A 24,846-nucleotide genomic window follows, 5' to 3' on the forward strand; every position below is an offset into this window, starting at 1 on the left:
TTGAGAACTCCTTGAGAGCTTTATTTAAGCTCGCAGGGAGTTCAGAAATAATGTTTTAAGAACTCCCTGCGAGCTTCAAAATAATTCCCGTGAAGCTTCTATATAAGCTCCCTGATAGTTTCATCTAAGCTCTCAGGGAGCGCCCAAAAGCGGACATAAGAGCTCCCGGGAAGCTTATATAGAAATTTCCCGAGAATTATTTTGAAGCTCGCAGGGAACTCTTAAAACAATTTCTGAAATCCTTGCAAGCTTAGATGAAGTTCTCAGGAAGCTTGTATAAAAGCTTCCCGGGAATTACTTTGAAGCTCGCAGGGAGCTCTTAAAACATGATTTATAAACTCCCTGCGAGCTTAAATGAAGCTCTCAAGGAGCTCTCAAAAGCGGACATAGCAGCTCCGTGCGAATTTTTTGGAAGCTTAAATGAAGCTTATGAAAAATTTTGTGAGCTCCTTGGGAGCTCTCCGTGCTGTATGGGATGATACATTGAAAGTGGGTTATATAGCTTCCTCCAAGCGATCTACATTCGTCCAACTGTATATTTTTTCGTCAGAAAACTTTAGAAGTATACTGTTGATGAATATTAGTAAACTTTTTGCTTACCAAAGTATTTGAGTATATTACATGATATAATATATCGATATTTATTCACCTTTCTGAGATGACAGAAATAATACATTGAAAGTGGCTTATCTAGCCTTCTTTAAGCGATCTACATTTATCCAACTGTATACTTTTTCGTCAGAAGACTTTAGAAGTATACTATTGATGAATATTAGTAAACTTTTTGTTTATCAAAGTACTTCAGTATATTACATGATATAATATATTTAGGCCCGTATTCATAGTCGAGTCTCAAGTCAGTACTTAAGATGATCTTGGTCAAGTCAATCTTATTCAATCAAAACCGTCTTAAGAATAATAGATTTCATAGTCGTGAAATAAGACAATCTTCACGAAGAAGATTGTGCTCAAGTAAATCTTATTTAATAATTCGAGATCATCTTGACGAAGATGTTCTTAAGGTTGAACTTATTTGATATTCGGCAACTTCCGTAATATTTCTGTTGGATTGTCCAATAGGAACGTTGCATTTATTATCATCTGCTCATGTTTTTACGTTATTGTCATAGTTCATGGTGCAATAAGCAGTCACTGCAAAAAGACACTACTAATTATATTATTAAGTTTAATATTAATATTAATTTATTGAATGCTATAAACAAAGTAAGTCGAATATTCAACTTAATAAAATTTATTAAAAAATTTTCCTAATTAAATTATGTATTTATTAACAAAATGTGCAAAGAAAATGTAAATTCGAGCAAAAATAAACAATGGAAAAAAAAGTATTTAAGTATTTAGTATTATTTTTTAATAAGCATTTTATAAGCATTCTTTATTGTACTGAAACCTTATGTGATACATATGCGTTTTATTTATAATTTATCAATTTAATAAATGTCATGTGTTATTATATAAAAAAATATATCAACAATTATTTATAATCAAATCAATTTATATATTATTCATTATTACAATAATCCATTCATTTATTATTACAATGATTGTTTCATTATTCAGTAAAATACACTATCTAAACAATCATTCAATGAGAGCATCTCGTACAATAAAGCCTTCTCCAGGTTGCCAGTGAAGTTCGTTTACAGGAACTTCATCATTTTCTACTTTTTCTTCTTTTTCCATAAGTACATCCTTGAAGATCAGAGATAGATTGTGAAGGACAGCACAGGCAACAACAATTGTCCTAGAGGTTACGAGTTTTGTTGTAAGTCCTTTCGATAAACATGGAAATCTTCGTTTCCATATACCAAATATTCTTTCTACTATTGTTTTGGTTCTTCCGTGGATCGCATTGTAACTATAACAAATATGTCATTTTTTAATTATAAATTTAATTTCAATAATTAAATACAACAATTTACGTGTAGTTATGGAACAAAATTTGAACCTTATTTCTTCATCAGTGACAGGATTACCAATCGGAGTAAGTAGAAAGGGTAATGCTGGGTATCCAGCATCTCCAACTAGCATACCCTGTAAATTCTGACTGTGTATATTGTATATAAATCCGTGAATTTTGAAAAATTCTGCTATCATGCTGACTTCCTGGCCATTCAGGAACTATGTCCAAGAATTCTGTTCGTAGTCCAACAACTAAGAACATAAATATAAAATATATTTTATAAATTTATAACTATTGTTACCACATTTTAATATATTAAAATATTAAATTTGTATATATATAGATTTTTCTTATAAGACCAAAATATGTGCAATAGTTTTCTTTAAAAAAATTCCAAAATATAGGTAAATGTTTTTGGCTGTCACAGTAGGATGATCCTTTTAGAAATTTAATTTGTTTTATGCAATTAAATTTGCTTAAAAGATGATACGTACTTGAACATTTAAGGAGAAGTATCCTTCTCTATTTTTAAATATTTCATCGATATTTTGTAATCTTGTATGTACTAAACGTACATGTACAATCAATTGCTCCATCAATGTTAGGAAGACCAATCACTCCAGGACCATGACCAAGTTGTTTAAATAAACGTTTGTTTTCAGATTTAGCTTCGTCAGAAATGGACATTCTGACATAATGATTAATATTACTAGCTAATAAAGTTAAAACACGATAAATTATCCTGGAAATGATAGATTGTGAGATTTGTGCGACATCTCACAATAATCTGAAATATAAAATTATTTTTGTAGAATCAATTTTTTATATTGTCTAATAAATTTGTATTGTTATTAATTAATTTTTTTTCTACACATATTGCATATATTTTTAACTATAATACAATTAACGTACAATACAATTAACGAACTTCTTTTTTACCTGAAAGCTTGCAGTTGCATAAAATCTGAGACAAATTAATAACTGCATGATAGGACCTTGTTCAAAAAGTACGATAGAAACTGATAGAAACATATAGAAATTTGATAGAAATTTAATATGATTTTATCTGAATCTATCGTTTCTATCGGACACTAGGTTTCCTGCCAGATAGAAAAGTTATAAAATTTTATCGTTTCTTATCGTATCTGAAATAAACGATTAAAACTTTATCTGAATACGACTACTTTTCTATATGATCCTATCTACTTATCGTACTGAATATGAAAATTACGATTCAAGGTCAATAAGACTCTATATGAATTAATCTGAAATTGTTCCTATACGTTTCTATCAGATGTATTCCAATTTCGGCGGACATAAAGTTCTATCGTTTCTTATCGTATCTGAAATAAACGATTAAAACTTTATCTGAATACGACTACTTTTATATATGATCCTATCTACTTATCGTTCTGAATATGAAATTTACCATTCAAGGTCTATAAGACTCTATATGAATTAATCTGAAATTGTTCCTATACGTTTCTATCAGATGTATTCCAATTTCGGCGGACATAAAGTTCTATCGTTTCTTATCGTATCTGAAATAAACGATTAAAACTTTATCTGAATACGACTACTTTTATATATGATCCTATCTACTTATCGTTTTGAATATGAAATTTACGATTCAAGGTCTATAAGACTCTATATGAATTAATCTGAAATTGTTCCTATACGTTTCTATCAGATGTATTCCAATTTCGGCGGACATAAAGTTCTATCGTTTCTTATCGTATCTGAAATAAACGATTAAAACTTTATCTAAATACAATTATTTTTCTATATGATTTTATCTACTTATTGTACTAAATATGAAATTTACGATTCAAGGTCAATAAGACTCTATATGAATTAATCTGAAATTGTTCCTATACGTTTCTATCAGATGTATTCCAATTTCGGCGGACATAAAGTTCTATCGTTTCTTATCGTATCTGAAATAAACGATTAAAACTTTATCTGAATACGACTACTTTTATATATGATCCTATCTACTTATCGTTCTGAATATGAAATTTACGATTCAAGGTCTATAAGACTCTATATGAATTAATCTGAAATTGTTCCTATACGTTTCTATCAGATGTATTCCAATTTCGGCGGACATAAAGTTCTATCGTTTCTTATCGTATCTGAAATAAACGATTAAAACTTTATCTGAATACGACTACTTTTATATATGATCCTATCTACTTATCGTTTTGAATATGAAATTTACGATTCAAGGTCTATAAGACTCTATATGAATTAATCTGAAATTGTTCCTATACGTTTCTATCAGATGTATTCCAATTTCGGCGGACATAAAGTTCTATCGTTTCTTATCGTATCTGAAATAAACGATTAAAACTTTATCTAAATACAATTATTTTTCTATATGATCTTATCTACTTATTGTACTAAATATGAAATTTACGATTCAAGGTCTATAAAACTCTATATGAATTAATCTGAAATTGTTCCTATATGTTTCTATCAAATATATTACCATTTCGGCGGACATAAAGTTCTATCGTATTTTATCGTATCTAAATTAAACGATTAAATCTTTATCTGAATATGAGTACTTTCCTATACAATTTATCTGGCTATCTTGCTGAATATAAAAATTATGACGTAAAGTCTATATAAATTAATCTGAAATTGTCCCTATACGTTTTTATTAAAAATATGTTATATACTATAATAGTTTTTTATCATTGCCTATATATAATTGGAGATATTTTAAACAGGGAAAAATTATTTCGCAATTTTGCCGAACATAACATTTTTCATTCTTTATCATGTCTGAATCAAACGATTAAAACTTTATCTGAATATAGAATTATCTGAATAATTTATATAGACTTTAAGTCGTAATTTTTTTATTCAATAAGATAACCAGATAAGATAATATAGGAAAGTATCCATATTCAGATAAAGTTTTAATCGTTTAATTCGGATACCATAAAGAACAACAGAATGTTCTGTCCGGCGGAATTATAAAATAACACAGACACACAAAAAAAAAGGTTGGTCCGGCGGATTGACTAGTCTAGTCAATCCTTATGTATTTTGATCCGCTGAATACAAATCCAAAGTCAAAATTGCAAAGTTAGCTCGCATTTCCTAACCTCAAAAAAAATTTTTTTTTAAATGTTGGCCTGGCGGACCAGACTATATAATCAGTCAATCCTTATGTATTTTGACCCGCTGAATCCAAATCCAAGGTCAGAATAAAAGAGTTAAATATAATAGGAAAAAGGAGTGAATTTTCTACGCTATTCATTCACAGAAGCTCAGACTTGTTATAAGTATTGAATTTTCCCCGGATAATGTGCTTACGCAAGCTTGCACGCTTCGAATTATACATTTAAGATCCAAGCTGCTTTTACAAGGTGTTTTTTTGAGGTTAGAAAAAAATAAGCCAATTCAGCAATTCTGACCTTGAATTTCGATTCAGCGGGTCAAAATACATAAGAATAGACTACTCTGGTCCGCCGGACCAACATTAAAAAAAATTTTTTTTGAGGTTAGAAAAAATAAGCAAATTTAATAATTTTGACCTTGGATTTGGATTCAGCGGGTCAAAATACATAAGGATTGACTGATTATATAGTCTGGTCCGCCAGACCAACATTAAAAAAAAATTTTTTTTGAGATTAGAAAATGCGAGCTAACTTTGCAATTCTGACCTTGAATTCGGATTCAGTAAGTCAAAATACATAAGGATTGACTAGTCTGGTCCGCCGGATCACTTTTTTTGTGTGCCTGTGATAATTGTTCCTCCTTGAAATATCTCCTATTATAAAGACAACGATAGAAAACGATTATTGTTCCATAACATATATTTGATAGAAACATATAGGGACAATTTCAGATTAATTTGTATAGACTTTAAATCGTAATTTTTCTATTCAGTAAGATAATTAGGTAAGATCATATAGGAAAGTATCCATATTCATATAAAGTTTTAATCGTTTAATTGAGATACGATAAAGAACGATAGAATTTTATAAATTTTCTATCAAATTTTTATATGTTTCTATCATTTTCTATCCAACTTTTTAGTTAGTACGCAGCGCCGCCGATAGGCTGGTAGGCGATTACTCTCTCGTGAGTCAAATGCAGCCGACCCGCTATATAAAGACCACCCGCAACACGATTAAGACAAGCAATAATCAGTTTCTTTCGCTACGAGAGTTGTGGAAGATGTGGAAGACGATTGCCACATTACTTTTATAATTTACTCATTTTAATTGAGTAAATGATTCTGTACAAGAAAAGTAAAACGTTTACATTTTTTGAACTAGATTTACGATAGGTAATCTATACGAAAAATATGATACTAAAAGATAAAAAGTCATAAGTTTTAGATAAGCAATCTAATATTTGCGAACCAAAAACACGATAGAATACGATTAATTTATATAAAACATGACAATAGAAATTGATTAAAAACGGTAGGTAATCTATACGAAAAATACGATACAGAAATATAGAAAGCCTATCGTATATTTCAGATAACCAATCTAATATTTACGAATCAAAAACACGATAGAATACGATTAATTTATATAAAACATGACGATAGAAATTGATTAAAACCGATAGGTAACTATATGAAAAATACGATACAGAAATATAGAAAGCCTATCGTATATTTCAGATAACCGATCTAATATTTACGAACCGAAAACACGATTCAATTAGATAGAACTTTTTCTTATCTGATTCTATCGGATTTTTTGAGCAGGGGAGATATTGATAATCCTCTGTTATTTATTTTAGCAAGTCCTTCCTTTATTATTAGTAAAATTCCATACATAATTGATTCTTTCAAAAACAGGAATCTTTTTTTAAACTCATTTTCATTTCAAAAATTAAAAGGATTGTGACCATCTCGATTATATCTTTTTGGAAGTTGTATTTGTAATTCGTTTTCTTCATTTTCTTCCTCCTCTTCATTAGATAAGTTAATATCTGAGATTTCAATATTTCTTGGTTTTTCAAAATCCATTATAAATGTAAAACTGTCGCAACTTATATAAATTAGGTTAGCGTTCACTTCTTAAGTTTACTACAGACACGACTTGGCGAAGATCGTCTTATTTGCCGACATATATATCAAATAAGACGATCTTAAATGACTATGAATATGTATCATCTTAAGCCTGTGCTTATATTGAATAAGAAAAGTTTATGAAACACATTTAGGCGTTCTGAAATAAGATCGTCTTGGTTAAGTCACGACTTGAGATTTTGCTCAAGTCTTTGCTTATTCGTCGACTATGAAACTAGAGGGCATCTTAAGACCAAACTTAAGACGGTCTTGGAAATAAATCTCGACTATGAATACGGGCCTCATTCACCTTTCTGAGATGACAGACATAATACATTAAAAGTGGCTTATATAGCCTTCTCCAAGCGATCTACATTTGTCCAACTGTATACTTTTTCGTCAGAAGACTTTATAAGTATACTGTTAATGAATATTAGTAAACTTTTTGCTTACCAAACTATTTCAGTATATTATATGATGTAATATATTGGTATTTATTTACATAATTAAGATGACTTTGAAGAATATTTTCTTAGTCTTCTACAAGTAAGATACGATTGGCAGAAAATAGTATTCTTCTCAATTTTAAGTAAATTGTTCTAGAATATTCTAAAAAAAGCACAACAACTTATGATGTTTTCAATCTCAGTTCCTACATAGCCGTGGTGCTAATCACAACGGAAGAAAAGCGAAATTTGTCACGAAAATCGCGCAAAAGTTTTGGTGAGTTATCGAAAAAGCAACAATGATTACGTTATTACGCGGAGTTTTATGCAACTGTAGGAGCTAGTAGTAGTCAATTGTGTAAAAATGACTCGATGGACGTTAGTGGATCGGACAATGGTAATGAAGATCAAACGCAAAACGTGCAGTATTTAAAAGTGAATATCGAACACAATAACGATGAAAATTGCATAAATAATGACAATGGAAATTACATTTCTAGGGATGATAATAATGACACTTCTTATGATATTTGTAGTTGAACAAGCGTCGTGCGTTACGAAAAAACAGCAATAAAGTAAGAAGTGGGAACGACAATAGGCATGAATACCGACACATTTCAATTTCAAGCCCAAAATTACAAATCCTGGACAGCACTGATTTATTTCGTCATTTTTCATCGAAAATATTTAATAAGATGACCTATTGTAAAGCAGCATAGTTATAGCATGATACTATAGGATGAGAGCAGTTTTATAGTATATTGATCTACAGTAGTTTTATAATTAATGAGAATTATGTAGTACAAGGAACTGCAACGATTTTTTGTTTTATCAGAATGATATAACACACTTTTATTAAGTAATACAAATGGTGATACAGTCAAGATTTTAGACCGTGCGTACGTAGAGTGTTACGGAAGAGAAGAAGAAGAAGCATAAAAAGAAAGTACATAGATTGGTCACATAGAAATAACCTTGAACTAGAGAATTCATATAGATGGCAATTGCTATAAGCGCTATAGGAACAGACTCTAAATAGAGCATACAAAGCGCTCTAGGAATTTACTTCTAACACCTCTCCTATCCTAGAGTGCGATTAAATCTCTGAGTAAGCCATAAAATTAAAATAATAGTTTAATTTTCATACTAATTTAGGTTTAACATAGTTACACATTTATCATGCTTTATTTTTGGCAGTGACTTAGTCAAAATATCAGCTATCATTTGATCTGTTCTTAAATAAACTACCTCTATTTCCTTTTAATCTACTAACTCTCTGGTAAAATGAAAGTTTATATCGATATGTTTACTTCTTTTATGTAAAATCGCGTTTTTTTGATAATTCTATTGCACTTTGATTATCGCAAAATATACGTATAGGAGATTCTACACACCTTTCAAAGCCAATATAGTTCAATAGTCTTTTTAAATAAACAACTTCTTTAGAAACTTCAGCTAGTGCTGCGTATTCTGCTTCCATAGTAGACAAAGCAACAGAAGCTTGTTTCTTGGAACGCCAGCTTATTGAACCACCTGCCAGCGTTATGACGGTTCCAGTACACGACTTTCTATCATCGATGTTGCCAGCCTAATCGGAGTCGGTAAATGCTTGAAGTTTTTCCTTGTTTTTTGCGTAAGTTATTCCATAGTGTGGAGTGTTTTTTAAATATCTCAATACTCTCTTTGCGAGAAACCAATGTGTTCTTCCAGGATTTGAACAAAAACGACTTAGTGTACTAGCGGCAAATGCTATATCAGGGCGGGTTGCATTCGTTAAATAGATCAGGCTACCGACAAGTTCACGGTATGGTTTCGTCTGCATCTCTAATTGTTCCTTTTCGTCATGGGGACACAAATTTTTTGTGACTTTTATATTCGCTTCTAAGTTGATGCTCCTTTTGCATTATCTAAATTAAATTTATTTAATAAGTCTTCAACGTATTTTTCTTGATATAGACGAATTGTTCCTGTCAATCCTTCTCTTGTAACATCCATATCTAAAATCTGGTTAATTGGTTTGAGATCAACCATTTTGAAAGCTTGTTGCAAGATCTTTTTGATTTTCATGAGTTTATCATATTTTCTAGAAGCTACAATTATGTCGTCAACATATATCATAAGAATTGTTCGGAATTCGCCTTCGTTGAATGTGTAAACACATGGATCTGCTTCTGTTCTTCTACCTCCAAGATTCAAGAGAAAATTGTTAAGTTTTCGGTACCATTTGCGTCCTGATTGTTTCAATCCATATAAAAGTTTCTTTAACTTGCATACCATTTTTTCCTGCCCTTTTTGAATAAACATTTCAGGCTGTTCCATGTAAATTTCATCCGAAAGTTCTCCTTGCACGTAAGCTGAAACAACATCCATTTGATCCACGTACATTTCATCATTTACGGATGCAGCTAACAATGCCCTGATTGCTTCGTAACGTGCGCAACGGGCGCAAAGACTTCATCATAGTCTATCCCTTTTTGCTGGGTATGTCCACGAGCAACTATCCTCGCTTTGTATTTTGTAATTTCTCCGTTTCGGTTTTGTTTTATTTTAAATACCCATCTACTGGTAAGTATTTTTTTTTTCTTGGTTTCGGCACCAACATCCAAGTATCATTTTCTTTTAAAGTTTTAATTTCAGATTTCATTGCTGCTAGTCATGCTGAATAATCATCTCGATTCGAAGCTTTATTCACATTTGTCTGGTCTTGATATATATTATTACGCTGTTGATAAAGCTTCTTGGATCTTCCTCGTTGACCAGTTTTTAATAATTTTGGACGCCCTCGACCCCGTTGATTTACATTCCTATCGTTTTGATTCGAGACTTCTTCAACTTCAGTATTTTCCTCTTCTTCTGAAGCATCATCTTCCGGTGTTGGATCCCTTGTTTTTTCGTTTTCTTCCGAGTCTTGTTGATTCGTTAATAAGGGGATTGGTTTAATTTTCAACGTTTCTGTTTCGTTTGAGTTATTCTTCAAGTTTTTAATTGAATCACATCAATCATTGTGTCTTGTGTGAAGCTCTTCATAAAATTTTACGTCGCGTGATTTTATTACTGTCCTCGTTCCTGGCTTCCATAATCTATATGCTTTTGCTTCTTCGGAGTAGCCGACCAGAACATAATCATCTCCCTTTGGAAGAAATTTTCCTCGTGCGGGACCTTTATTTAAGGCGATGACCTTGCTTCCAAAAATCCGAAAGTAGCCCACGTAAGGTTTCTTTCCTGACCATAATTCAATTGGAGTTTTATTATTTAAGCATTTCGTAAGAGATCTATTTCGTATATACGTCGCGGTATTTACTGCTTCCGTCCATAAAAATTGTGGTAATCCCGCTTGTTGCAATATGCATCTCGCCATTTCGACGATAGTTCTATTTGCGCGTTCCGCAACGCCGTTTTGCTGCGGCGTATATTCTACGGATAATTGTCATTCGATGCCTTCATCTTCTAGAAATTTCTTGAATTTATTGGATAAGTATTCCTTTCCATTATCTGTGCGTAATTTCTTAATGCGTTGTCCTGTTTGGTTTTCAACTCTTTTTTTGTAATTCCTGAAAGCTTTTAAAACATCAGACCGATTGCGAAGCATAATGGTTTCAGTGTATCTTGAATGGTCATCAATAAATGTAACAAAATACTTCGACCTTCCTAACGACTCTACATACATTGGACCGCAAATATCCGAATGTATTAGGTTCAACACATCAGTCTCTCTGTTATTTGACGGTTTAAATGGTAGAGTATGTAACTTATTCTTGTCGCAAACATCACATCGAAATTCGCTCGTGTTAGTTCTGAATTCCATACCTTTAACCATCTCTTTCGTCTTGAGGTTCTTTAAGTCCGTAATGTTAAGGTGTCCATACCTTTGATGCCATCGAGTCAGCTTATCGTTGTTAATTTTCTGAGCAGCCATGGTATAGTTTTTTTGCTTCATCTACCACGTAAAGTTGATTTCTCTTTGTTGCAGTTAAAACGGTTGATCCGTGTCTACGTTTTATTGTTGCTTGATCCTTGTTAAATATTACGATGTACCCATTATCTGTAATTCTAGAGACTGACATCAGGTTATGTCATAACGCAAGAACATGCATCGTATCTTTTAATTTTACTGTATTTTTCGAATCGCGATTCTTTACGTATAAGTTGATTTCGCCTACGCGTGTTGAGTTTAAACTATGGTCCGCTGCTGTAAACACTTTTGATTGTTCCGCATCGTTTATTACTTCAAACTTTTGAGAGTCATTGCACATATGGTTTGTTGCGCCGCTATCAAGAAACCAATCGTTTGATTCCAAAACTTCGGTATATTAGCTATAGCAGTCATAGCGTTACTTTTATTGCTCGTTTCGCGTTTTGTTTTAGCTCGGCAGTCTGCAATTTTATGTCCGATTTTACCACAGTTAAAACATTTCCCGATAAATTTTCTTTGATTTTGTTTCGTACATTTATCTGTTGAGTTCGCATGTTTTGGTTTATCGCGAGTATGACTAGGAGAGAGTAATGCATCGTTAGTCTGACCTTTTTCTGTGTCGCTCTTTCCGGTCCGTTCGTTTTGACGCGCTTCTTCTTCCAGTAATTTAACCTTCAAGCTGTCGATATTTGGAATTTCGTCGCGAGACTATCGCTATACTAAAATTTTCGAAATCGTTAGGTAATGAGGATAACAGCATTATCGACAGCAGGTTATCGGGTATTTTTATTCTTGCTTCGGCTAACTGTTCCGCCTTATTAGAAAAATTATTTATATACGCGTTCATAGTAATTTCTGAGTCCTTTTTCATTCGATATAACTGTTTATAGAACGTGGCTTTTTTTACCGGTCCGCTTGATTCGTGAAAGCGCTTTCTGATCTTTTGCTGTCCAAGCCTGTGCATTTTCCTCAGTCTTTCGCACGGTACCGTCTACGTAGCTCCATAAATCATTGCACACTAGAACGCTTCTCATTTGGATCTTCCAGGAGTCATAATTGTCCTCTGTCAATTTATTGATGTTCTGGATCCCTTGTGTTGTAGCCATCTTGATTATTTAGAACTGTTTTCCTTTATATAACACGTAGTGGAAGTATCCTGGGCCCATAACCTGATGGGAATTATGTAGTACAAGGAACTGCAACGATTCTTTGTTTTATCAGAATGATATAACACACTTTTATTAAGTAATACAAATGGTGATACAGGCCAGTATTCATAGTCGGATCTTATATTTAAGATCATCTTAATTACTGTCTTAAGATGCCATCAGCCAATCACAGAGCTGTATTAGCATCTTAAGATATTGCTTGAGACGATCTTGAAATAAGATTCGACTATGAATACCAGCCACAGTCAAGATTTTAGACCGTGCGTACGTAGAGTGTCACGGAAGAGAAGAAGAAGCATAAAAAGAGAGTACATAGATTGGTTACATAGAAATAACCTTGAACTAGAGAATTCCTATAAATGGCAATGACTATAAGCGCCATAGGAACAGACTCTAAATAGAGCACACAAAGCGTTCTAGGAATTTACTTCTAACAATAATATTAATCTACAGTAATTTTATATTTATTCTAATTAAATTTACTACAAGCGAACTACTATTGTTCGATAAAATTAACCTATTGAGAGAATATACAAATATGATCCCCGAGCGAACTAAAAGTAAACTACATACAGAAGCCTGATAGAAGTGAGCTACGAGTTCTCGATGAAAGTAAACAATAGTAGGGATATTCATGGTGGAAGGATATAAGGTGTGCTCATACTCAAGACGAATTTCGGTACGGTTCTGCGCAGATTCCAGATGCGGCCATTTTAAAGAAAGAGAGAAACAGAGAAGAGATCCTTTCTCTCTTTCATTATTTCTGTTCCTATTGCCTGTTGTCTGGCATTGTGTTTAGGCCCTATTATGAAAAAGTTAATCTCTTTATTTTTATCCCAACTATCACCTTCAATTATTTTCATCTCTAATAATTTGTAATTATTTAGAATAAGGCCTTTTTCCGAATTATTGAGAATTGGAGTCTGAATACTTGGGTCTGAATGATATTGAGGTACTATTATGATATAACAAATTGAAAATACCGCGGCAAGATGGCGGTATCTGGAAGGAACTTTTCATTGGCTGTTAAAAAGCATATGCGTATGAGCACACCTTATATCCTTCCACCATGGGGATATTAATATATTATTTCTTATTTTATCTATTCTTATCTTACTTTTGTGGGCTACTTGGGATCTGTGGGGTACGCAAGAAGATCGATTCTAGTTCACCGATTGTTGGTTGATTATATACTACTTTTAGTGTGCTTGCATGTTATCTGGGATCATAGATGACGTAAAAACCATGTAAAAATTTTACGAATTTTAAAAACATCCTCATAATATATACATAATCTTTGAATTTCTTGGAGTGGAACATTACTCCAAAATGGAATTTTACTCTAAGCGTTAGTGAAATACGGCCACTGGAAATGAAGTGACATCTCGCTTCTTATAAGAATGAATTTTTTGCTTGATAAGTTATCTCTTCATTTCACTAGAATGACAGTCACTTTTCTTGTAGCGAATCGTTCACTCAATTAAAATGAGTAAATTATAAAAGTATTATGTGACGGTTTTTTTCCACATCAGGCAGGAAGCTTGTCCTAATTATTGCTTGTCTCAGTGCTGTTAGAAAGGGTTCACTTCTTCGCGCATGCGCGCTGTAACGGCCATTATACAGTGCCAAAGTATGGATACTATAGTTTTGACGGCATTTGGTGGAGACAATATCGGCAGTAGAAGTTAATGTTTGAAAGAAAGAAAAAGTGTGTGTGCGTGCGTTTATAACCGCATACACACCCATACACTCTTATTTGATCTTACATTAAAATCTTTATTAATTTTTTTTTAATTTTTTGAAAACAGACCATACGGCACCCTTAGATGACAGATTTAGGTACTGCTCTGACGTGCTCTTAATCCGCATGCGCGCAGAAGTGAACCCTTTCTAACAGCACTAATCTTAATCGTGCTGCGGGCTGCGGGTGGTCCTTACATAACGCAATATCCACCAGATATCCGAGGGATATCGCAATAACCGTAGGACATCCATGGGATTGCAATATGTCCAATTGAATATCTCGATAACCTGGGGATATCCTCAGGATAAAGTGTGCTGTGTGGGTGTCGATGGCGCCGTGCACTAACTGAAATTTGTTACGTAATTTTGTTATGTGATTTCGTGACGTAATTTTTTTCAGTAGGGTAAGCATGAGCATCAAATCCGAGATTATCATTTATACTAAAGAACGAAGAAACTTTTTAATTGTGTTATGCACGCAATTGCAAAAGAGATTATTCAATAATATAAAAATACTTGAAAAACTATCAGGGAAGCGACTTTCGGCGAAAACGTTGAGTTTTTCAAGTATTTTTATATTATTGGATAATCTCTTTTGCAATTGCGTGCATAACATAATTAAAAAGTTTCTACATCGTTCTTTAATATAAATGATAGTCTCGGATTTGATGCTCATGCTTATCCTACTGAAAAAAAGCACGTCACGAAATTACATAACGAAATTACGTAACAAATCACGTAATTAATGACGACCAAACATGTAACAAAATGTTTCAAATTGTTACCTGATTTTTAAAAATCATATGATTTGAAAAATTACATAATTTTAAAGAAAATTATGTAATTTGAAGAATTACGTTATTTTAAAAATTATGTTATTTTGAAAAGTTACTTACAGATTATTTACGTAAAAAAGATTATTTACATCTTCAAACAATTTGACGGGATCGATATTGTCGAATTAAAATAATTTTTGTTTACTGCCAAATTGTGACATCTTTCAGACTACTGCTTAGAAATGTTAGAAATAATTTTTTTTCTAAAATACAATACATTTTGTACATTTGAAAAGATGTGTAGCAATGCTCTTTGTTACTTTACGTGATCTGGAAATGCAGCTTTAATGCATCCCATTGTTTCAATATTAATTGATTGCTTGAAGTTGTATTAGCCATCGTGTATTCGATAGTTTCCCTAATAGCCAAATGCTAGCAGTATGCTGGCAGTATGTCAGCAGATTAAAACATGAATATCAAACAAATTCTTGTCCACTGCGTCCTCATTAAGCTTATTTTCTGACAGCACGATTTACCGTCATAATGCAACAGCAGAAACGCAGCAGAAATTATGCACAACCTACCTTCACAATATGATAGCAGAAACATCGTAAGAATAAAGGCACGACTTACTATGAGTTATTGACGTCAAATCATGCAACATTTCTGCTGTGTTTATGCTGTTACGATCTGAGACGACAATACATACACGATTTTTGTCCCATTTCTGTCATTACCGGTATGCTGCTTAGTAAACTTGACAAGTTTCTGCCTATATAAAGTGACATCATCATCTAATTAATTTTTGCTTACTTCTTGTTAATATATCATGTTAACACATAATGCTTAAATTTTGTTCTCTCTATGATGACATATTTTGTCCGATTTTTGCAGCATTTCTGTTATTATATTACGCAAATTCTACTAGATTTCTGTTTCATTTCTAAGCACATTAGCTGACACTGCAGATTATGCTTTATTATTGTCAAAATTATGTCAGTATAACATACAGCACATCCCAAGGAGAACAGAAATATCAAAATGACGTCAAAATGATGTCACAATAAGGTCAAATTTTAGATTATCAAAATGACGTCAAAGTACAAAAATTTTTGATGGTTTCGTGACATTATTTTTATGTCATAATGATATATTTTTGACGCTTCTTTGACTATTACAATTATTGGGTGTATCCAACCGCTCAGGGTGCAGTCATATGGGGCCAGCGTACAGCGTACCGGCGTATGGCGTAAAGGAATTAGACCAATCACAAGATTTACGCCCGTTTTGTTAGCACAGACATTGGTCTAATTCCTTTACGCCATACGCCGGTACGCTGTACGCTAGCCCCATGTGACTGCACCCTCACAAGCAGTTAAGTAGTAATAAGATGTAATTAGTTGGATTTAGAGATAAAAACCAATCGCATTTGATTCCTACTTAGCTGAATGATTGCGCTATTACTGGATAAACCTGTTGAAACAAAAAATGACAAAGATAAGTTAATTCAGTTATTATATTTATAATTTGATATATTTATTATGAATCATTACAAGATCACAGATGACACAGGTCACACAAATATTATTGCACAATCCTATTCTTGCACAATTTTTATGATCTATAAAAATAACAAAATCTAGAAATAAAAATAAAAAAATGAAAAGCACAAATTTAATAAAAAATCACAAATTAAGTGAAAGATCTGATTATATTTTTCTTATTTGCGTTGACTTGAAGTGTTCAACCAGCGCTTTATAGCTTCTTCAACATTTTTTAAAGACTCATTTTTAAAACGGCCCATTATAGCATCTAAACAACAACAAAAAAGAAATTAAAAGAATTAGTCTTCTAAAAATTACCGTATCATACTGAATCATGTAAAAAATAAAAAATCACATAAACCTTTTTAGCACGTTAGTAAAAGCAAAGATAATTTATTTTTTTATTTTCTTAGTAAAGAAATCTGTACAGATGCACACACAAAATTTGTATTCAATGTTATATACAATAATTAAATATTATATAAAATACAATAATTTGTTAAAATAATTGAATGTTATACATATTTAATGAAAATAAATCGTATACTGATCACAATTTGTAATCATATATTATACGAATACAGAAACAAGTTTTAATACGTTTTACTAAAATATTCTTTCTATTATAAACAAATAATAGTACATCATCAAAATTAATTTATTTAAAAATTTGCCAAACAAAGAAATGGAAAATGTGATTTTAAATTATTTCTTGCTTCTTATAATTTAATATAATAATTTATAATCAGTGTCTCAATATTTCAAATAAGTAAAAGAAAAGATAAACGTAAAACATTTACAAAACAAAGCTTCCTTAATTCTTGTTCCGTAAAAAGAAATTTTCACTCCTCTGGTTCCTTTCCAACTAACTTGTCTTGCAAGTTCATTATGCAATATGTTAGACATAAGACGAGTAACAACATTCCACTGATCACAATCATTAATAAGTGCATTAAGATAGCTAACCTTAAAAACACAAGAATTAAAAATTATGTAAGAAGAGTTCACATATATTAAAAGTTAAATATAAATCATATATGTAAGTACACCACACAAAATATAAATAAAAATTGAAAAATCAACTGTACTTACAAATTGAGAAAATGCAACTTTATTTTCCAAAAATTCGTTGAATTCCTCAAAAGACTTCTCATCTGGTAATGGAAGAGGGGGACAATTTTTGGGTCTGTCTAAAATAGCTTCACCAGGAAATATTTCATTTAAAATGCGACGTTGGTTCATTAATACTATATCAAGTTTACTTGACACATTTCGAAGCAAATCTCTATCAAGATTAGATACAACCGATCCTACAGAATTAATGGAAAAACGGAAATAAATTAATAATTACAAAGTGTAACATATGTTAATATTGCACAGTTATATGTATTAAAACAAAGAAGTTCAATAAAAATTACCATGAAGCTTCTTTAAATGACTTAATGTTGTCGTAAGCAAGTCACGATCTGCATTTGATAAACCTAATAAATGTAAAATATAAATTAAGGAAAAGAATGTGGTATGTGTGCAGAAAAAATCATCTCTCGAAACTAAGATTATCTGGAAAAATCAAACCTTGAAATAGTGGTGATTTTGGAAATACTTCATTCTCGTTGTTCGTAGATAGTATGGTCCTTTCTACTTTTAAAACGTCATCTTCACTCTTTTCTTTTAAAGTTTCGGAGTGTATTGTATTAAAATTCTTGTACTGTTCATTGTCATTTTTATCATCTATATAAAAATTAGAATATTGTTACTTTTATTTATTGTAAGCAATATTTGTTGAGTAAGATAACATAACACATACAAAAAAAAGAAAAAACAAATTATTTCACATTTATAAAATTTTAATTTAAACAAAGAGAAACTATGTAACTAAGTAACATATACGAGTAACTTGAGAGAGAGAGAGAGAGAGAGAGAGAGAGAGAGAGAGAGAGAGAGAGAGAGAAAGATTGTATCTGAAAAGGATTAATACAAATTTAAATATAAGCGCACGTAAAAAAATGTGATAAAAAATGTAATTTAATTTTAGGAAAAGTAGACAGATAATAATGAATTTACCATCTTTGAAGGCCGAAGATAACTTTGTTCTGTTAACATTCTTTGGGTGCAAAATACTTTGTTTTTTTTCTACGAGATTACGTACAGATAGTAGGTGTGAGAAAACTAAGATATATATGTGTGTGTATCGAAAAGGTCTCTAGGATCACATTTAGTTCATGGAGAGTACGCGACGTGTGCGTGCGCCACAAGCCTAATTTTTGGTCTTTAAGTTTCCGCCCTAGTATGCGGTACTTTTATGTTCTTCTCGCTGATCTGCGCCACGCGGTGCCTGTGCATCACACGTTTCTTTTATAAAAGTTATAACCACTCAATTATATCATTTTGTTGTTTACTAAATATAATTACCAACGTACAAAGTTGTGTGTGTTACTACGAGTACCTTCGTTTAGCCTAAATCCCTGTCAGGTTATGGGCCCAGGGATCGTACACTGTGCCAATAAGTAAATTCAGTGTTCAAAGAAAGGACACGCAAAAATGGCTACTGCATCGAGTCTCGCAAATATTGAGAAGCTGACTGAGACTAATTACGAGCTGTGGAAGGTACAAATGAAAAGCGTATTAGTATTCAACGACTTGTGGAGGTACGCTGAAGGCACGGAAATAAAACCGGCAGCAGATGCACAAGAGTGGATAAGGAAAGACTCAAAGGCATTAGCGTTGATAAATTTAAGTATCACGCACAGCCAACTCAACCACGTTAAGAAGGCTACGACGTCGAAGGAAGCATGGGACGGACTAAAGGCGGTCTTCGAATCACGAGGCCCTGTGCGGAAGGCAGCTCTGTACAAGCAGTTGCAGAGGATGGAAAAGAAGCTGAACATCACGATGACGCAATATGTACCCGACTTCACACGGAAGGCGGAACAGCTTGAAGAAGCGGGCATCGAAATACCAGATGAGTTGTTATCGATAATGCTATTAGGCTCATTACCGGCCGAGTTCGAAAATTTTAGTGTAGCGATAGAATCACGCGACGAAATACCGACACTTGAAAACTTAAAAATAAAGCTCATCGAGGAAGAAGCTAGGCAGAGTGACCGCGTCGCGAGAACCAACGAAGACTGTAATAATAATGAAGCGTTACTGACGAAAGGACGTCCCGAACGGTCAAATCGGTCGAATGCAAAATCAAAGGACAGTCATACAAAGGCGAGCGTAAATAAATTTAGCGGAAAATGTTATAGTTGCGGTAAAAGCGGGCACATGAGTCGATTCTGTAAAGCGAAACCGAAACGCAGTGAATCAAACGATGCGACTGATGCGATGACGGCAATAGCGTGCAATACCGAAATTATTAAGAAATCGAATACTTGGTACCTCGATAGCGGCGCGACCAGGCATATGTGCAATGACGAGCGTGCTTTTGTGACAATAAAAAACGACGAGCGAGTAAAAATAAATACAGCCTCGGATCACTTCGTGGAGTCAGGCGGTAGAGGCGATATAAAGTTAGACGCGAAATCAAATCGACAAATAATTAACTCCGTAAAATTAAAAGATGCGTTATACGTTCCAGAGTTGCGAAATAATCTTTTGTCAGTGTCGAATATTACTGAAAATGGTTATACGGTCAAATTCGGAAAGGATCGAGCAACGGTTAATCGGAAGGACGGTTCTATAGTTTTTACAGCGTCAAAACGTGATCAGTTATATGTTGTCAACGAAAGAAGAGAACAGGCAGCGTTTGTTAATGAAAGAGAAAAAATCGAATTAATAAAATGGCATCAGAGGTACGGACATCTTAATATTAGGGATTTAAAAGCGATAAAAACTAAAGACATGGTACTAGGTATGAGTCTTGCGTCAAAGATAAATGAAATAGATTGCGAGGTATGCGCAAAGTGTAAAATTCACGTGAAACCTTTTAAACCATCGTCTAGTCGTGAACCGAGCGTTTTAGGGTTAGTGCACTCTGACATTTGCGGGCCGATGAGCACTGAGTCGATCGGTGGCGCAAAGTATTTTGCCACTTTCATTGACGATTGTTCCAGACATACAGAAGTCGTCATGCTCCGAAATAAATCAGACATTTTTCAAGCATTCAAGGACTACAAGAGAAGAGTGGAGAATCAAACTGGCAAACGAATCAAGAAGCTCCGTACAGATAACGCGAGGGAATACTTGTCTAATAATTTTACCAATTTCCTCAAAGAAGAAGGAGTTCGACATCAGTTGAGTGTCGAGTATACACCCCAACAAAATGGTGTGGCAGAACGAGCCAACCGCACGCTGGTGGAAATGGCCAGGTGTATGATGCTGCAAGCTGGTCTCCCTGATTCTCTATGGGCAGAGGCAGTAAACACGGCGGCGTATTTGAGGAATAGATGCGCAACGAAGTGTCTTGATGGGATTACACCATTTGAAGCATGGACGCAACGAAAGCCGTACGTGGGTTTCTTCAGGACGATCGGAAGTAAAACAATTGCGCTAAATAAGAATCAAAGAGGAAGGAAATTCCAACCGAAAGGCGACGAATATTTGCTGGTGGGTTACTCCGATGAGTCAAAAGCATATCGATTGTGGAAACCGGGAACGAAGACTGTCATCAAAGCACGGGATGTAAAATTCTTTGAAAGGATCGAATCTTCCCCAGAACCCCCGTCAGGAAAGGTGTTTGCCGCACCTAATACTTTCATTGAAACGTCAGACGGAAAAACGAGTAATGAAGATACTGAGGATGAAGTCATAGGAGATTCTAGAGAAAGTCACAATGGAGATACGGAAGACGAATGGATAATGCATCAGATCTCCAAACAGCAGAACAAGAAGTAAGTGAGCCGCGCCGGGGGCCAGGTCGTCCTAGGATCGCTAGGACAGGCAAACCGGGAAGACCACGAAAAGTCTATCAAGACAGCAACGCTAGACATCCAGATCCAAAGTCCACATCACAAATGTTAGAGAGAAATGACAGAGAAGCATGACTATCAGCCATGAAGAGAGAGTATGACATCTTACTAGAAAACAAGACATGGACCCTTGTACCTAGACCATTGGATAAGAAGATTTTAATTAACCGATGGGTATTTAAGGCCAAAGTCGGTCAAGATAGCGAGATCAAGAAATACAAGGCACGGCTTGTAGCTAGAGGAAACACCCAAGAATGGGGAGTAGATTATGAGGAAGTGTTTGCCCCTGTGGCGAGATATGAAACAATTCGCACGTTACTCGCCGCTTCTGTGGATGAAGAAATGCATGTGCATCAAATGGACGTGATCTCAGCATATGTACAAGGAGAATTGAACGACGAAATATATATGGAACAGCCCGAGATGTTTGTTAAACGTGGGCACGAAGAAAAAGTTTGTAAGTTGCTCAAACCATTATACGGCCTAAAGCAGTCAGGACGAGAATGGTACAAGAAGCTCGACAGCTATATTATGGAGATTGGTGGTAAGCGCACATCGGCAGATCCCTGCGTCTACGTAATCGGTGAAAATGAAAGACGAGTCATTATCATCGTTTATGTCGATGATTTAATTTTGGCTTCAAAGAAGATGGACAGACTCGAAGATGTCAAGTTGAAGATGAAATCAATGTTCAAGATGGTAGACCTTGGTCAAATAAATAATATTCTTGGAATAAGTGTGCAGCGCGAAGGTGCAACCGGAAGAATACACCTTTCGCAAAAGAAATACGTTGAAGATTTAATCGAAAAATTCGATATGGAGCAGGCTAAAGCGGTATCTACACCAATCGAGCCAAACTTGAAAATTACTAAGGAAGCAAGTCCATCAACCGAAGAGGAAAGGCAAGAAATGAGGAATCGACCTTATAGAGAGCTAATCGGCGGACTGATATACTTAGCGAATGCCACACGTCCTGATATATCATTCGCAGCCAGCACATTAAGTCGGTTTTGTGCAGACCCAGGAAATGATCATTGGCTCATCGCGAAGCGAGTATTACGCTATCTAAAAGCAACGTCTCATTATGGAATCACATACATTAAGGATGAGGAACGTCTAAGAGCATACTCTGATTCGGATTGGGCAGGAGACATTGACGACCGCAAATCGTGCACCGGGAATGTCTTAACACTAGCTACGGGTCCAATTAGTTGGAAATCAAAAAAGCAAGCGTCTGTGGCTTTGTCGACCATGGAGGCAGAATACGCGGCACTTTCAGAGGTTTCACGTGAAGTAGTCTATATCAAACGGCTGTTAATTCATATGGGTTTCGAAAAATATGTGACACCTCCAATTAATGTGTTCTGCGACAACCAAAGCGCGATTGAATTGTCAAAAAACGCTGTATTCCATAAGCGAAGTAAGCATATTGATATTAACTTTCACTTCACACGCGAGTTAGTTGATAAGAAAGAAATTGTAATTCATTATCTACAGACAGATTCGATGCTTGCTGACATACTTACGAAACCGTTAACTAAATGTAAACACGATAGGTGCGTACAGATGTTAAATCTAAATTCTATTATTTGTTGATAGAGATCTTGTCGATAGAGGGAGTGTGAGAAAACTAAGATATATATGTGTGTGTATCGAAAAGGTCTCTAGGATCACATTTAGTTCATGGAGAGTACGCGACGTGTGCGTGCGCCACAAGCCTAATTTTTGGTCTTTAAGTTTCCGCCCTAGTATGCGGTACTTTTATGTTCTTCTCGCTGATCTGCGCCACGCGGTGCCTGTGCATCACACGTTTCTTTTATAAAAGTTATAACCACTCAATTATATCATTTTGTTGTTTACTAAATATAATTACCAACGTACAAAGTTGTGTGTGTTACTACGAGTACCTTCGTTTAGCCTAAATCCCTGTCAGTAGGCTTGATACTGAAGAACTGTCCGATATAGATTGCAGTTCATTACTATCTATAGTTAATTGAGAAGATGAGCATTTTTCAGAAACTGTAACATTGCAGAAAATAAATTCACAATAAAAGAAAACAGGAAATATAATTAGTTGTAAAATCTAAAAAATCTATTATTTGAAAAGTAATAAACTTACTATCAAAAGAATTATCACAGTTTTTTTTGTCTAAATATTGAGGCATTCTGTTAAATTTTCTGACAGACGTGGTCTTTTTTGATTGCAATGGATTAGCAGTTCCAAAATTTTCCGACATTTTGGTGTTGCAGTCTTCAGGAACTAAATCTCTTTGTTGTACAGTTAAAATTATAAAAAAAGCTATAAAATTATAAAACTATAAAAAAGACTGTTTATAGTTTAAATTAGAATATTTAAAATATAAAAATAAGTTACATAAAATAATAAATACGAATTTACTTGAAAACATATACATACTCTCTTCCAACATAGAATGATGCTTCATCGGATTTTCGTCTAACGTAGTTTTATAAGTTAACTTAGAAGGACTTAAAGATGTAACACGTGACTCTTTACGGGAAAATAATTTCCCAACAGACGTGTCTTTTTGTTGACATATCATTGACGTTTTCATAGATTTATTTTTAAAAAGTGTTTTTATTTTATTTGGAAGAAGAGGATTTGGTGCAGGCACTTTATTGCTAGCACTACAAAAGATGTTTGACGGAGGATTGTCTTCATCTTCATCTGAAGATTCTATATACTTCTTGTTCTTTTTTCTCTTTCTTGGTTGATCATAATCTGTTTCTACTTCTGTCCGAGCAACGTTTCCTTCTAGAACATTCTTAGCAGCTTTGACAGCAATATTGTAAGTACCTACAAGTGAAAAAAAATGTATAAAATAAAATATAACATAAATACACATGATACTGAAATTTATTAATTTATTAATGAAAAGAAATGTAATTTATGTTTTAAGTAAGTTTTAGGTTTTAAGTACATTAACACTAAAAGAACTCAATATTTAAACGCAAATTTATGATAACTTATCTTCGAAAATTAAACTTACTGTAGTAATGATGAAATCTAAGATTATAAGTATTCCAATCTTTTCCAGGATCTATTTTTGACATAACTAGACGAGTCGTTTTAAGTTGATCTTTTTTAGGTGCAATTAATTTCATTAAATTTCTTTGTAGTTAAATCTCATTCCAAAAAAATGAAAATACTACCAGTTCTGTATCATAAAAGTATAATGTGGCGGTCCTCCGCCACATCGGACTCTTCCGCAGGCGCAGCGAAGGAAGATAATTTTTGCTTACCTTCGCGCTGCGAGTGGTCTTTATGTAGCGAGTTGACTGCATTTTACTCCCGAGAAAATAAGCCGCCTATCGACGGTGTCGCACTTTTTATTGCCAATTTGACATTTCGACAG

The 24,846-nt window shown here is 33.7% G+C and overlaps 2 protein-coding genes and 1 long non-coding RNA gene across 3 annotated transcripts; 1 reads left to right on the forward strand and 2 right to left on the reverse strand.

The window, feature by feature from the left end:
• Positions 1 to 1,579: 1,579 nt before the first annotated feature.
• Positions 1,580 to 2,137, reverse strand: LOC118647690 (putative nuclease HARBI1). Its single transcript, XM_036293061.1, has 2 exons — positions 1,970 to 2,137; positions 1,580 to 1,879 (listed from the first exon to the last, which is right to left on the reverse strand). The coding sequence occupies exons 1-2, from the start codon at positions 2,116 to 2,118 to the stop codon at positions 1,603 to 1,605; spliced, it is 426 nt and encodes a 141-aa protein (XP_036148954.1). The 5' UTR covers positions 2,119 to 2,137; the 3' UTR covers positions 1,580 to 1,602.
• A 14,392-nt stretch (positions 2,138 to 16,529) lies between these two features.
• On the reverse strand, positions 16,530 to 24,823 carry LOC118647689. The gene is made up of 6 exons (XM_036293060.1): positions 24,481 to 24,823; positions 23,889 to 24,287; positions 18,135 to 18,290; positions 17,978 to 18,040; positions 17,652 to 17,869; positions 16,530 to 17,525 (listed from the first exon to the last, which is right to left on the reverse strand). Exons 1-6 carry the CDS (start codon positions 24,593 to 24,595, stop codon positions 17,313 to 17,315), a joined length of 1,164 nt encoding a protein of 387 aa, XP_036148953.1. The 5' UTR covers positions 24,596 to 24,823; the 3' UTR covers positions 16,530 to 17,312.
• Positions 18,289 to 23,759, forward strand: LOC118647691. The gene is made up of 2 exons (XR_004964846.1): positions 18,289 to 19,031; positions 23,406 to 23,759. It is a non-coding gene; the product is annotated as an uncharacterized LOC118647691 (long non-coding RNA).
• Positions 24,824 to 24,846: the final 23 nt, after the last annotated feature.

This window comes from Monomorium pharaonis, chromosome 10 (genome assembly GCF_013373865.1).
Source record: "Monomorium pharaonis isolate MP-MQ-018 chromosome 10, ASM1337386v2, whole genome shotgun sequence".
In the NCBI taxonomy this organism is placed as follows: Eukaryota; Metazoa; Arthropoda; class Insecta; order Hymenoptera; family Formicidae; genus Monomorium; species Monomorium pharaonis.

Coding starts and splice junctions, on each gene's coding strand:
- LOC118647690 (XM_036293061.1), bottom strand. CDS start 2,118: ATGATAGCAGAATTTTTCAAAATTCACGGATTTATATACAATATACAC. Junction 1,880..1,969: donor GTCACTGATGAAGAAATAAG/GTTCAAATTTTG, acceptor TATTTGTTATAG/TTACAATGCGATCCACGGAA.
- LOC118647689 (XM_036293060.1), bottom strand. CDS start 24,595: ATGAAATTAATTGCACCTAAAAAAGATCAACTTAAAACGACTCGTCTA. Junction 17,870..17,977: donor TCATTTAAAGAAGCTTCATG/GTAATTTTTATT, acceptor TTAATTCTGTAG/GATCGGTTGTATCTAATCTT. Junction 17,526..17,651: donor AAGTTGCATTTTCTCAATTT/GTAAGTACAGTT, acceptor TGTGTTTTTAAG/GTTAGCTATCTTAATGCACT.